This window comes from Salarias fasciatus, chromosome 3 (genome assembly GCF_902148845.1).
Source record: "Salarias fasciatus chromosome 3, fSalaFa1.1, whole genome shotgun sequence".
Taxonomy (NCBI): domain Eukaryota; kingdom Metazoa; phylum Chordata; class Actinopteri; order Blenniiformes; family Blenniidae; genus Salarias; species Salarias fasciatus.
Genome location: NC_043747.1, coordinates 29896312 through 29911491, shown reverse-complemented (window position 1 = coordinate 29911491; position 15180 = coordinate 29896312). Strand labels below are relative to the sequence as shown.

Below are 15180 nucleotides of genomic sequence, written 5' to 3'. Positions count from 1 at the left end.
ATAAATCACAAAGAGATTGAGTTTAGCTTCCAAAATAAAAGCCTTAAAACAAAAAAAAAACTGTATTATATCTCCAGGGACGAAAAAAAAAAACAGTTTTACAGGATTAAAATATTTCCAGTAATTATTAATATTTTAATTATCCATCCAAAGAATCAAATACTTCCATAATTTCAATAAAACAAAATAAAGCTTTTTGTTTGTGAAGTAACCACGCTGTACTATTTTTTATCATTATTATTCATTCGGCCGCTATGCTTACAGCTCCCGCGGGAGCGCGCCTTTACTCCACGCTCGCCCCCGTCACGTGCCGTCACGGCCTCTGATTGGCTGGCAGGGAAACACCCAGATTGCAGCGGGCGTGTGTTCCCGGGGAAAGTTCAGAGAAGTTGGGTAACGGATAAAATTCGGTTTGTTTCCATCTCTAAATCTCGTGCTTCGGGTGGCGGTGGCGGTCTCGCGATGCTGCGCCGTGAGAAGTGGAAGGTCCTCCCAGTCTCTGCCGTCTCTGTCGTCGCTGGAATGCCTCGCTTGTCAGATCTCCGGCCCCACTCCGACGATCACCGCCACCCTCCACCGTCCCCCCAGGCCTCTCACACATTTTCTATCTGAATTCTCGGCCCTTCTCACCCACCTCGCCACTCTCTCTCCAAATGTGATTCTGCTGGGTGACTCTAACACATGGACAGTCCTGCTCCCCCCTCACCAAGGACTTCTCCTCATCACTCCACAGTTTTGGCTTCCTTCAGTTTGCAGATTTCCCTGCCCACACCAGAGGACCCCCCCTGGACTGACTCTGCTGCTCCGGTCTCACCCCGTCTGCCTGCTCTGCTGTCCAGCTTCATGTTACCACCATTTCCTCCTCTCATTCAATGTCCCCCTCCGTCTCTCCGTCTCCAAGACCCCCCGTGTCGTCTCATTCCGCAACATAAAGGACATTAACATGGACTCCCTCTCCTCCTGCATCTCCTCCCTGACCTTTGACTCCTCCCCTGATGACCTGGTCTCCCTGGACAATAATGGACTCTCTCATCCTCATCTCTCTCCTGTAAAACCTCCTTCTGTTTTCTCCACCCGGTCTGCTTCCTGGTTCACTCCTGTTCTCCGTAATATGAAATCCAAAAACCGTCAGCTTGAAAGGCTTTTTCAGAAATCTGGTCTCAATGTCCACAAAGACATGTAAACTGCTCACTGATCTCTTTATCAGGACTCCAGCTCTCACGCTAAACCACCATACTACTCCAATCTCCTCTGCTGCAACGCAGGCAGCACTGAGTCAGTCTTTTCTGTCTTTAACAACATCTTCCAGCCCCCTGACTCTACCCCCCCATCTGGACTCTACTGAGTCCTGTAACTCTCTCCTCCAGTGTTTTAATGACAAGATCACACTGATCCACCAGCACCTCGGCTGCTCTACCTCCCCCTCCCCTCCTCTGAACCTCTCCCCCCATCTCATCTCCTCTCCACCTCTGACCTCCCTCCTCCCTCTGATATCTCCGTCCTCATCACCAAGTCCAGACCCTCACCCTGCCAGCTGGACCCCCTCCCCACAGTCCTGGTCAGATCCTGCCCCCCCTCTCTGCTCCCCCTCACATCAGCCTTCATCCACTCCTCGCTGTCCTCTGGAACTGTCCCCGCTCTCTTTAAATCTGCAGCCGTCAGCCCCGTCCTGAAGAAACCTGGTTCAGATCCCAACACCTTCAATAAGCTCCGCCCCATTTCTCACCTTCCCTTCATCTCCTCTCAGCTCCACTCCCATCTCACCCTCAACAGTCTTTACGAACAGTTCCAGTCCGGTTTCCGTCCCGCCACAGCACTGAGACAGCTCTATTAAAGATCACAGACGACCTCCTCATGGCAGCTGACCACGGTTTGATCTCCATCCTCATCCTCCTCCATCAGGCGGCCTTCAGCACCGTCTCTCACTCCATCCTGCTCAGTAGACTCTCCTCCATCGGCATCACTCCCCCCTTCTCTGGTTTCACTCCTCCCTCACTGGAGCTCTCAGTCCTTCACCTCTCAGCCTCCCTCATTACTTCTGGCGTGCCCCAGGGCTCTGTCCTGGGGCCCCTCCTCTTCATCTTATACCTTCTTCCCCTCGGCAGTATTTTCCATAAACATAGTATTAACTTCCACTGCTACGCGGACGACACCCAGCTCTCTCTCTCCAGTAACCTGACTCCACTCTCCCCCTCCTCTCTCACCCTCTGTATCTCTGAAATCAAATCCTGGTCCACCTCAAACTTCCTGAAATTGAACAGTGATAAAACTGAACTTCTCCTTGTTGGCACCAAGTCCTCACTGTCCAGATCTGACAGGTTGTCCCTCACAGTGGACAGCTCCTCAGTGTCCCCTCCCCTCAGGGTAGAGTCTGGGTGTCGTCCTCCAGCTCACCCTCTTTACACTCCACATTAATAACATCACTCGTTCTGCTTACTTCCACCTACGCAATATAAACCGCCTCCGTCCCTCTCTCTCCCCTCTCTCCCCCCTCTCTCGTCCCTCTCTCTCCCCTCTCTCACCCCTCTCTCACCCCTCACACCACTGCCATCCTGGTCCACAGCCTGGTCGCCTCCTGCCTCCACTACTGCAGCTCACTCCTCTTTGGTGTCCCCCACAGATCCCTCCATCAGCTCCAGCTTGTCCAGAACTCACCAAAACCCCTTCCTCCCCCCACATCACCCGTCCTCCCCCCACATCACCCGTCCTCCCCCCACATCACCCGTCCCCCCCCCCACATCACCCTTCCTCCCCCCACATCACCCGTCCTCCCCCCACATCACCCGTCCTCCAGCAGCTCCACTGGCTCCCGGTCAAAGTCTGGATCATCTTGAAAAAACTTCTGTTTACATTTAAAGCCGTCCACAACCTGCTCCCCCCATATCTGTCTGATCTCCTTCACGTTGCCCCCCCCTCACGGCCCCTCAGGTCCTCCTCCTCTCTCCATCCCCCCCCAGCTCCATGGAGAGCAGAGCTTCCAGCCCCCCTCCTCCTGAACTCTCTCCTCCAGACATCCACAGCATCCCCTCTCTGCCTCACTTCAAATCCAGACTCAAACCCTTCTGTTCAGTCTGCCTGTCAGCTGGAACTTCATCCTTTCTTTGTGTTTCCTTTTGTGTTTTGCTCTCTCTCCATTGTAAAGCGTCCCTCAGTGTCCAGAAAGGCGCTGTAAAATTCAATGTATTATTATTATTATTATTATTATTATTATTATTATTATTATTATTATTATTCATTCGGCCGCTATGTTTACAGCTCCCGCGGGAGCGCGCCTTTACTCCACGCTCGTCCCCGTCACGTGCCGTCACGGCCTCTGATTGGCTGGCAGGGAAACACCCAGATTGCGGCGCGCGTGTGCCGCGCGCGTTCCCGGTGAAAGTTTAGAGAAGTTGGGTAACGGATAAAATTCAGGGAGACAGACGGAGACAGAGAGACAGACAGCCGGGGACAGAGGGACAGAGACAGACACAGAGACAGGGACAGACAGCTCTCAGCACCTCCACCACCCAGCCTCACTCACCGGGAGCACGCAGCGCTCACTGCCGGCTCACGGAGCGCCTCCGCCGGCATGAGGATCGAGTTCGCCCCGCTGAACGTCCCGCTGCGGAGGAGGCTGCAGACCGCGGCCGTCCTGCAGTGGGTCTTCTCCTTCCTGGCTCTGGGTAACCGCGGTGCTCCGTCCGTCTCTGTCCTCCCGTCTGCCTCCTGTCCTCCCGTCTGTCTCCCGTCCTCCTGTCTGTCTCCTGTCCCACTGTCTCTCTCTCTCTCTCTCTCTCTCTCTCTGTCTCTGTCTGTCCTCCTGTCCCACTGGCTGTTTTTCTTCCTGTCCACCCTCCTCCTGTCTCTGTCCTCCCTCCTGTCTGTCCTCCTGTCTGTCCTCCTCCTGTCCTCCTGTCTGTCCTCCTGTCTGTCCTCCTGTCCTGTCATCAGGTGTCCAGGATCTGTCCTTCTCTTGAGTTTGAACATTGAAAAAAATCTTTAAATGATTCACGTTGATTAAAAAAAAAATCCAAACAAACCAAACAGAAAAGGTTTTTCTGTCAAAAAGCTTTTATTTTGTAAATCTGTCAGGAACACTTCAGTCTGTTTAGATCCAAACGAAGACACGAGTAATCTGATTACATTTCCAACACATAAACAGTTTGATCTGATTAGATTCCTGCCAGATAAACTTAATCTGTTTCCGTCTGATTGATGGTGTGTGTGTGTGTGTGTGTGTGTGTGTGTGTGTGTGTGTGTGTGTGTGTGTGTGTGTGTGTGTGTGTGTGTGTGTGTGTGTGTGTGTGTGTGAGTGAGTGAGTGAGTGAGTGGTTCCTGATCCGATGGGTCCACATCAAGGCCCCCCAGGAGTCGGTGGACTGAACGTTCAGTGAGGGAGTCACAGTGCAAAGCATTATGGGATTGATCCAGTGCAGTGAATGGGCTCTGGTTCCCATGACGACCGTTCAGTGGTCATGTAAACAGGACGACCTGATTAGAGAATCTGACTCAGACTGACCAATCACCGAGGACGTAAACACACCTGTCCGTCTCTCACCTGTCTGTCTCTCCTGTCCGTCTGTCTCCCGTCCGTCTGTCTCCCGTCCGTCCCTCAGCTCAGTGCTGTCTCGCGGCCTTCGTCCTCCTGTCCCTCTCTGATTGGTGGCTTCTGGCTCTGCTCTACGCTGGTTGGCTGTGGCTGGACTGGGACACGCCCACCAGCGGGGGTCGGAGGTCGCAGTGGGTCCGGAGCTGGACGGTGTGGGAGTACTTCAGGGATTACTTCCCTCTGACGGTAAGAGGCGGCTGTGGCCACCGAAGGTTGTTGGTTCGATTCTCCAGACCGGTCCCAGTGGACTGGGACGGGGGACAATGGACTAACGGGACTGACAGAGTGGAATTCCTTATCTGAGTGTGTCCATCTGTCCCCCGTACGGTGGTCTGACCTGTCCCCCATATGGTGGTCTGAGCTGTCCCCTGACGGTGGTCTGAGCTGTCCCCCATACGGTGGTCTGAGCTGTCCCCTGACGGTGGTCTGAGCTGTCCCCTGACGGTGGTCTGAGCTGTCCCCCATACGGTGGTCTGAGCTGTCCCCTGACGGTGGTCTGAGCTGTCCCCTGACGGTGGTCTGAGCTGTCCCCTGACGGTGGTCTGAGCTGTCCCCTGACGGTGGTCTGACCTGTCCCCCATATGGTGGTCTGACCTGTCCCCTGACGGTGGTCTGAGCTGTCCCCCATATGGTGGTCTGAGCTGTCCCCTGACGGTGGTCTGAGCTGTCCCCTGACGGTGGTCTGACCTGTCCCCCATATGGTGGTCTGAGCTGTCCCCTGACGGTGGTCTGACCTGTCCCCCATATGGTGGTCTGAGCTGTCCCCTGACGGTGGTCTGACCTGTCCCCCATATGGTGGTCTGAGCTGTCCCCTGACGGTGGTCTGACCTGTCCCCTGACGGTGGTCTGAGCTGTCCCCTGACGGTGGTCTGAGCTGTCCCCCATATGGTGGTCTGACCTGTCCCCCATATGGTGGTCTGACCTGTCCCCTGACGGTGGTCTGAGCTGTCCCCTGACGGTGGTCTGACCTGTCCCCTGATGGTCTCTGCTCTGTTCTGGTCTTCAGCTCGTGAAAACCGTTGATCTGGATCCCAAGAAGAACTACATCTTTGGATTCCACCCTCATGGTGAGTCTGACCCGAGTCCTGGTCCCATTAGACCCGAGTCCTGGTCCCATTAGACCCGGGTCCTGGTCCCATTAGACCTGGGTCCCGGTCCCATTAGACCTGGGTCCCGGTCCCATTAGACCCGGGTCCTGGTTCTGGGATTCAGACCAGGACTGAGGACTTGTGTGGTTCTGAAACTGAACCTGTCTCTCTCTGTCCCTGTCTCTATCCCTGTCCCCGTCCCCCTGTCCCCCTGGTCCTCCAGGGGTCCTGGTTGCCGGGGCGTTTGGGAACTTCTGTACGGAGTGCAGCGGGTTCTCGCGGCTGTTCCCGGGACTCCGCCCCCACCTGCTGATGCTGCCGTTCTGGTTCCGGGTTCCGTTCTTCAGGGACTACATCATGTGTGGCGGTACGGAACCTTCCAGACCGTCTCCTCAGCGCCCTCTGCCCTGTTTCCTCACTGTCCCCCTCCGTCCCCCCCGTCCCCCGTCGCTGTCCTGCTATGCCCTGTTTCCTCACTGTCCCCGTCCCCCACCGCTGTCCTGCTCTGCCCTGTTTCCTCACTGTCCCCCCCCGTCCCCGTCCCCCACCGCTGTCCTGCTCTGCCCTGTTTCCTCACTGTCCCCCCCCGTCCCCGTCCCCCACCGCTGTCCTGCTCTGCCCTGTTTCCTCACTGTCCCCCCCCCGTCCCCGTCCCCGCCGCTGTCCTGCTCTGCCCTGTTTCCTCACTGTCCCCCCCCGTCCCCGTCCCCCGCCACTGTCCTGCTCTGCCCTGTTTCCTCACCGTCCCCCCCCCCCCCCCCCGTCCCCCGCCGCTGTCCTGCTCTGCCCTGTTTCCTCACCGTCCCCCCCCGTCCCTGTCCCCCGTCCTGCTCTTTGCTCTCAGTAAACACTGGTCAGCAGGAGGAGGCTGAACGCTGCTCTCTGATTGGCTGCTGTCTCTCCTCATACTGATGAGCCTCTGTGTCCTCTGTCCCCGGCCCGTCCGTCCCTCTGTCTGTCTCAGGCCTGGTGTCCAGCTCCAAGTCCAGCCTGTCCCACCTGGTCAGCCGTCCAGAGGGGGGGAACGTGGCGGTGGTGGCGGTGGGCGGAGCCTCGGAGGCGCTGGACGCCCGGCCGGGAGCGCTGACCCTGCAGGTGCAGCGAGACGCCGGGGGGGCCGGGTCCACACCGGTTCCCCCGGGAACCGGTCTAACAGGTTCCGTCTGGAACCGGTCTGGAACGGTTCTGGACCCGGTCTCTCTCTGTCCCTCTTCCAGGTGCTGAACAGGAAGGGCTTCATCAAACTGGCCCTCAAACACGGGTGGGTGGAGCTTGTGGGGGCGGGGCTTGGTGCAGGGGGCGGGGCTTTGACCTGACCCCTGACCCCTGACCCTGTCCCCGTCCCCGTCCCCGTCCCTGCAGGGCCCAGCTGGTTCCGGTCTTCTCCTTCGGGGAGAACGAGCTGTTCGACCAGATGGAGAACCCGGCCGGTTCTCCTCTGAGGAGGCTGCAGGTCAGAGGTCAGAGGTCACGCGGGGAACCGGCGCCCCGACCGCCACTAACCAGTCACTGACCGCCTCCGCAGAACCGGCTGCAAAGCATCATGGGAATCGCCATGCCGCTGTTCCACGCCCGCGGAGTCTTCCAGTACAGCTTCGGCCTGATTCCCTACAGGCAGCCTGTCTGCACCGTGGGTAGGCTGTCCCCTGTCCCCATGTCCCCCTGTCCCCACAGTCTGATTCCCTACAGGCAGCCCGTCTGCACCATGGGTAGGCTGTCCCCTGTCCCCTGTCCCCCTGTCTCCATGTCCCCACAGTCTGATTCCCTACAGGCAGCCCGTCTGCACCGTGGGTAGGCTGTCCCCTGTCCCCTGTCCCCCTGTCCCCCTGTCCACACAGTCTGATTCCCTACAGGCAGCCCGTCTGCACCGTGGGTAGGCTGTCCCCTGTCCCCCTGTCCCCCTGTCCCCACAGTCTGATTCCCTACAGGCAGCCCGTCTGCACCGTGGGTAGGCTGTCCCCTGTCCCCCTGTCCCCCTGTCCCCACAGTCTGATTCCCTACAGGCAGCCCGTCTGCACCGTGGGTAGGCTGTCCCCTGTCCCCCGTCCTCATGTCCCCCTGTCCCCACAGTCTGATTCCCTACAGGCAGCCCGTCTGCACCGTGGGTAGGCTGTCCCCTGTCCCCCTGTCCCCCTGTCCCCACAGTCTGATTCCCTACAGGCAGCCCGTCTGCACCGTGGGTAGGCTGTCCCCTGTCCCCCGTCCTCATGTCCCCCTGTCCCCACAGTCTGATTCCCTACAGGCAGCCCGTCTGCACCGTGGGTAGGCTGTCCCCTGTCCCCATGTCCTCATGTCCTCATGTCTCCACGTCTCTCCTGTCCTTATGTCTCTCCTGTCTCCATATGTCTCATGTCTCTCCTGTCTCCATGTCCCTCCTGTCCTCTGTCCCAGTGGGAAGGCCGATCCCCGTGTCCCAGACTCCGTCCCCCAGCAGAGAGGACATCGAGCGTCTCCACAGTCTTTACCTGCAGAGTCTGACTGAACTCTTCGAGGAGCACAAACACGAGTACGGCGTCCAGGAGCACGAGCACCTGCACTTCATCTGAGGCTGGACCAGGACCTGCACCGGGACCGGGTCCTGGACCGGGTCCTCGACCGGGACTGGGACCTGGACTGGGACCTGGACCGGGATCTGGACTGGGATCTGGACCGGGATCGGGACCGGGTCCTAGACCGGACAACAAGACATTGTAGCTGTGCTTCACCTGGAAACATGACACCTGGACGTCTTAACTGGACTTCTGGACACCTCCTCCACCTGGACGTCTCGCCTGGACGTCCCACCTGGACGTCTCGCCTGGACGTCTCGCAGTCTGTCCACATGAAGTCCAGGTGCTACCAGGCCCCCCCCCGGTCTAGCTAAGACTGCTGGTTCCTTGTTTTTTTGGGGGGTGGGACTTCCTGTACCTTGCAGGTGAGCACTGTGACATCACCAGGGATGCTGCTGTCTGATTGGCCGACGTGAGCCGCAGGCCGCTGGTTTCCAGGTGGTGTTGAGCCCAGCAGGGGGCGCTGCGGCAGACTGAGACGCTGACGAGACGAGAAAAAAAACATGTTACAATAAAATACCAAAATACCTCGCAAATGAGAGAGTGACGCTTCTTCATCACACACACACACACACACACACACACACACACACACACACACACACAGAACACTGCACACTCCACATGTAAGTCTTGAGTTTCTCTTCACCCATTCACAGCAGTGACCTCCTGCTGCCACCAGGGGGCAGTGTTCCAGCATGGCCGATAAGCCATTTTTGGAGCGCTGTGCATGAGGATTGTTGGGAGCGCGCACGGCGGCCGCATGTGGGTTTGTTTAGCTGGAGCGCCGTCTTTCCTCGTAGGACTAAAACACATCTGTGGTCACGTCGGACTCCTCAGGAAGTAACAACCTCTGGGAAAGACGTCTGAGTAACGCTTACGCTGTTTCTTTGATCGATCAGAATACATGTGGAGGCTTATGATCAGAAGGAAGGGTCCATGGTAGTGATACAGATAGATGGTTTCTCTTCAGGCTTCGACATAAAGGCCACTTTATGATGCAGGTTGTGGACCAACTTTAACTTTCGTTTGCTTTGGAGCAAGCACGGGTCCGACGTGGATTACCAGCCTCCCGCTACTCCCAGGCCGAGTACCAGACCGGGGGGTGAGGGAGGAGCTGCTAAACCACCGCCAGGCAAAACGGCCCAATCGAAGACCGCTGAAGGCAGAAAGGCTGATGGGAAATCAAGTGGAAGCAAGAAGGACAAAGATCAAGACAGAAGTGACGGACGTGGGGAAAGGTTCAGACCGCTTCTTGAAGAAGACCATCAGAATACTGACGCTCCCTGATGCAAGGAAGGGAGCTGAACGGGTGTGTGTGTGTGTGTGTGTGTGTGTGTGTGTGTGTGTGTGTGTGTGTGTGTGTGTGTGTTTTGATAATTCAGTTGTAGAAGAATTAGCTTCTGCCTCCATTGACCCTCATTCTCATTTGGACATGGAAGTGACAAACCTACCAGACAAACGAGAGCGTGGGGGAATTCCAATACACACAAACACTCATTCTACTGTAACTGTAATGTGCTCTCCCTCCACCAGGGGTCTCACTGAAAGCTATTAGAGCTGTTATTGCGTTATATCCCAGATCGTTTCAGACAATAATGTTTCTAACAAATAAAAAGCACGTTTTGTCAGACATGTCTGGAGCCACACACTTTCTACTTTAACAGGATGGAATTCGAACACTGACCCCTGATCAGCGTCACGACCTTCTGGAGTGTCCTGACCGCGAGCCGAGCCTCATGTTCGAAGCTGTGCGTCTCAGGGCGGACCCTGCTCCAGCAGAACCCCACAGAACCCTCCGGCTCCTGGCTGCTGCTCGTGAACGTACCGTGAGCCGAGGCTACGCTGCTGGAGCGGAAACGCTGCCGGAACGCTCCAGACGCCCGCACTTCAAGATGGACGCCACATATGGACATCGTAGAGCCAGGGGCGCTCGGGCTGGCGAGAGGGATGTGGAGTGACCTGAGGGCGGACGTGGACGTGCAGGAGACGGTCCCGCTTCACGGCCTACCGGCAGTTTGGCGTTCTGGGCCCTGAAAACAGAACGGTCACACCCCGCTGCTGGGTCTGGAGCGCAACGCTCACCCCGATCCAACCAGAACCACGGGGGATTCACTCCTGCAACACCATAAAATACTCTTCATCTTATGTCCAGTTTGTTCATTACTTGAAATGATCACACTGATGTTACTGTGAATAACTCCTGCACCAAATATTAACATTTTTATCACTTCTTTTCATCATATGTCTGTAGGATTGCAGACGGTCTGCAGGGAATCACTGCACTGCTGTTTGAGTTATTCTTGCACCACATTGTGATTTTTTTGCCACCTCCTTTTCTAACAGCACATCTCCCTGATGAGAGCGTCACAACAATACTGTACTACTGCACTACTGTATTTCTTTACTGTTACAATAAAAGGTGTGAGATACTAATTGTGTCTTGGGGTTTATCATATGATCACTACAGAGCAACTTCTTCACCTGCTGTCCTGTGAGCAGTGTTTCCTCTTCCACACAGGCAGGACGGCCCGCTCACAGTGTTCATCAAGTGTTTCGCTATTATTTTAAACTTTACATCAACTGAACAACATTGGAAATACTTGAAATGACAGTAATGTGCCTTTAATTTCCTGCAGCTCAACCAGGACCAGACTGAGGTTTTAGTTTTCGGTCCCGAAGGTCAGAGAGAGAAAATTTTACCAAAATTATTAGATTTTAAACCAGAACAGTCAGTGAAGAACCTGGGCCTGATTTTTGACTCTGAGCTAAGTTTAATCCCACACATTAAAAACAAAACTAAGATTGGATTTTATCATTTTAAGATTATAGCCAGAGTCGCCCGTTTCTCTCTCAGGCCAGCAGGAGGCGCTAATGCAGCTTTTATCTCCTGCAGGTTAGATTACTGTAATGCCTTGCTCTCTGGTCTGAAACAAAAACAACATTTCAAACCTGCAACTGTTACAAAACTCAGCCGCCGTGCTGACGAGGACCAGGGGGCGGAGCCACATTACAGCGGTTCTACAGTCGCTGCATTGGCTCCCTGTCGCTTCAGGATGGATTTTAAAGTTCTCTTATTAGTTTTTAAATGTCTTAACGGCCTTGCGCCTTCTTATTTAGCTGATCTGTTTTTACCCTGTCGACCCTCGTGGCCCTGAGGTCCTCTGGCAGCAGCTTATTGTGTGTTCCTAAAGCCAGAACCAAGACTCATGGTGAGGCGGCTTTCAGCCACTACGGCCCCCGCCTGTGGAACAGCCTGCCGGAGAACCTCAGGACCGCAGAGACTGTTGATAGTTTTAAAGGGAGGTTGAAAACACACCTTTTTAATCTGGCTTTTAATTAACCTTTTATAGTTCTTATCTCCATATTTTCTATTTTTATTTTTATTTTTTTATTTTTTATTTTTACTAGCATTTTTATTTTAATCTATTTATTCGTTCTATTTTTATCATGTACTTCTAACTTATTTTAATTTTTTTTTTTTTCACTTTATAATCTTATCTTACTATTAACTTCGTATCATGTCTTTTTATGTCTTTAGCTGTTTTAACTCCAGTGTTTCCTGAGGGGGGTTCTTCACACCAGGAGTTGGTCCTGGTCCTCTGCTGGGGTCACTGTGCTCGAGTCCTCTGGTCCCGGCTGGCCGGGGGGGCTCCACACCTCGGTGTGCGGGTTCCCCTTGGTCTGGTGGGGTCGGGGGTCGAGCGCTGGGGCCCCAGTATTAATGACCTTCGCCTTCTCCTGGTGTGAACGGCCCCACTGGTAGTGTTTTCCCATGATGCTTAGTGCCATGCCATGTCTCCTCTGCTTTGTGCAATTGATTCAATGTGTGTGTGTGTGTGTGTGTGTGTGTGTGTGTGTGTGTGTGTGGTGTATACTTATTGATGGTGCGGGTTTTATTCTTTTGTTTTTATGACTGTTTTTACTGTTCAGCACTTTGCGTTGTTTTTATAAATATGAAAAGTGCTTTACAAATAAAGTTTGATTTGAAATGATAATAATTCTGTATATAAAAAACAGTCCACAATATGAATATGTTATTAGGATTTTGCCTCTGGTTCAGTGGAGCTTATGAAGGTAAACACTGTAAGCTCACCTGCTGAGGTGTAGCGACGGGGAGCCACTGGTGACCACGAGACACAACTCTAACACCAGACGAGGAAAATGTGTAGCAACACACATTCGCAACACAGAATAAGAACAATACTGACATGTGAGGCACGTCTGTCCACGGCTGGCTGGCCGTCCAGAAGATTAACACGACAGTTTATAAAAACAGTAATAAAGATCTTTATAATATATATCTTTCAACACCGTGTCAAGTGAAACATAAAGATTGGCTCCTCGATCAGGTCATTACGTCGCTCACATGTAAACACAGAATCCCAAAACTGGAAATAAATGCAGATCATACAGTTTCAGAGAGAACAGAGAGACACAAATCGCAGCTTACTTTAAAACCAGTTCATGCTTCCCTTTCATACAGGCTGAGCGTCGCTCCCACCCGCCCACTGCTGGCTGTTTCAATCTGCTCTTCCTGCTCTGCTGGGCCTGCACCAGCTCAGGGTTCTCTCTGACAGCCCTCTGGCTGCTCCGAGCCTCCGCCGGAGGATGGCCCTGCGGAGCTCTGGGATGGGGAGCCCTGTCTGGGTGTTTTGACAGTGTGGAGTCGCCACATGTTGGATTTGTTGTTGTAAATCCTGCCATACCTGAGAAATGAGATGACAAAGGCTCAATAAAATGAATATATAGGAGGGCAAAGGATTAAAGTATAACAAGGAAAAAAGTAACTTACTGATATGTACCTTCGGCTTTTGTTGGTGGTCCTCCATTCAGGGGATGGCTGAAATCAAGTCCACCAACATCCCTCTGGCCCGGTGAACAGGCGGGGAAAACGCGAAGCGCTTTGATGCTTTCATCAGTATGAGGCTGTGAACTAGGGCATTAATCACGTTGACCGGGGGGGGGAGGGGGGGGGGGGGGGGGGGGGGGCAACATGGACACACAGCTGTCCAGCAACGAGCAAGTTGCATTAAAGTTCACTGCAACGCAGCCATGTAGACTTTAACCCGAACAAAATAAAGGCTAACGCTGTGAGTTGTCTTTTACATTTAAAGCAGCAGCAGCCAAGATGCACACCGCGTGTCTTCATCATGTTTTGGAAAAAAAATAGCGTGCGTTGTCTTCATGAAATAAATACCACAATAATCAAAAACCAATGGCTGCCAAAATTATAATTCAATATTGGTCTTCCTTGCATGGTTCACAGAACATTGGTTAGACAGCAGTTTTATCGTGAAATAAATGGAAATCATACTTCAGAACTGCAAATAGGCACCAACCAGAAACCAACTTCAGCCTGCAACGTGCCTCAATTAAATAAATAAAGCAATCAAAACCCAATGGCTGTCGGAACTATAACTCAATACTGGTCTTACTTGCATGGTTCACAGAAAATTACTTAGAAAAGAGTTTTCAACGTGAAATAAATGGAAATTAAATACTTCAGAACCACATGGGCATCAATGACAAACTAACTTCAGCTGCAATAAAAATAAAGAAAATAGAAGTCACCAGCCTCTAAAGACAAAGGGTAAAAAATAATCCTTATTGTAGTAACATCCTTAGATCACAGTCAGTTTAGTAACCCTACTCTGGGTCACCTTCCCTCACATTCTTGGGCTGCGCTGCATGTTTTCCTGGAGAAAGATGAGCACATCCACACGCGCTGATGGAGACTTGCGCTCTGTCGGGTGATCAGGTGGGAGAAAGAATAACCTACGACTTTTCGACTCGTCCAAATTTACGTCGACTTGTGCAACGGAAGTCGACAAGTCGACTTGTCGACTCGTCGACGTTTCTGTTAATGCCCGACTGTGAAGGCCTCCAGCTCTGCAGTAGACCTAATAAATATAGATACAACAGGACAACGTAAAACATTACAGGAGCTACAGCCAGTGAGCTCTACCCTCTGGCAGAGCACAGAAAATAGGGAGAGAGGTGAAGTGTACACTATCTCAGACTGATCTGTACCTGAACGGAGATACTTTGTGATGTTTTTCACCAACGTGCATCCAGGACTGTTTGCTGAAGGCGGTGCTGTGCTGCAGAGCCTTTCAGAATCCATTCCCTAGTCCTTCCTGTCTCATCCGAGGGACCAGGCCTGCAGGAACCGAAGCACCACTGGTGTTCATCTGTTACATCCAGTCCACAGACCCTTTATAAAAACAGCTGCTTTATAAATTACAGACGTGTACTGTTTTGGTTTTTAAATAATTCTGATCAAAATAAAGCACAGATTACACTAAAATACCATGAAGTAAAAGTACCATGAATGCTTCATATGTTGGCGCTTCCTGGCAGCAACACCAAACATGGTTGGTGAAATCTCTACTCCAACGGAGGAGCGAAGCACACTGCTTCTCACGTCCAGCTACAACAGATGTTTCTAAATGTAAAGCACGTGGTACCCATGTGAGTTATTCTGTGAATAAATGCGTACCGCTACAGTGTTTTTGCCGAGGGTTTTTGCACCATGCCAGATATGGAGACTGTGCTGGACGCCACGGTCTCTGTATTCACCACTCTCTGCAAAAACAAGCAGGCATAAAGAGTGAGAGCCTTCAAAAAAAGAGTTCAAGCAAAGAAAATCAGTGTTTGTAAAATGAACTCACTGAACAGTGCAGACATACTGATGTTTGCTTCTGTGCAAAACTCCTTCACGCTTGCTCATCCCGCTCAGATGCTGTCCATCGTCCTCCTGAAGGCAAGTTTTCCCATGACCACAGAACTGCCTCCTGTTTGGCGTTTGTCCTGATTTACTGTGGAAATGACTTTCTTGCCATCATGCTCCATAGTGGCGAGGTGCAGCACTGGGCTCAGAAACTGTCCTCAGCCATGCCGGATGCCAGCTTTAAATAAAGGCAGCAGCAGGAGGAGACTCAGTCTCGTCCTG

General features: G+C 52.9%; 1 protein-coding gene and 1 long non-coding RNA gene across 8 annotated transcripts; one reads left to right on the top strand and one right to left on the bottom strand.

The window, feature by feature from the left end:
• Positions 1–3568: 3568 nt before the first annotated feature.
• Positions 3569–8916, top strand: mogat3a (monoacylglycerol O-acyltransferase 3a). The gene is made up of 9 exons (XM_030119990.1): positions 3569–3662; positions 4596–4774; positions 5595–5655; positions 5900–6043; positions 6641–6771; positions 6894–6937; positions 7039–7129; positions 7202–7310; positions 8068–8916. Exons 1-9 carry the CDS (start codon positions 3569–3571, stop codon positions 8220–8222), a joined length of 1008 nt encoding a protein of 335 aa, XP_029975850.1. The 3' UTR covers positions 8223–8916.
• Positions 8917–12387: 3471 nt separating this feature from the next.
• On the bottom strand, positions 12388–15116 carry LOC115409515 (uncharacterized). 7 transcript variants are annotated; one of them, XR_003933972.1, is made up of 6 exons: positions 14900–15116; positions 14728–14813; positions 14555–14658; positions 14259–14456; positions 13031–14128; positions 12388–12934 (listed from the first exon to the last, which is right to left on the bottom strand). It is a non-coding gene; the product is annotated as an uncharacterized LOC115409515 (long non-coding RNA). The 7 variants fall into 7 exon arrangements; XR_003933971.1 differs by having other exon boundaries at positions 13021–14128; positions 14259–14442; XR_003933968.1 differs by having other exon boundaries at positions 14259–14442.
• Positions 15117–15180: the final 64 nt, after the last annotated feature.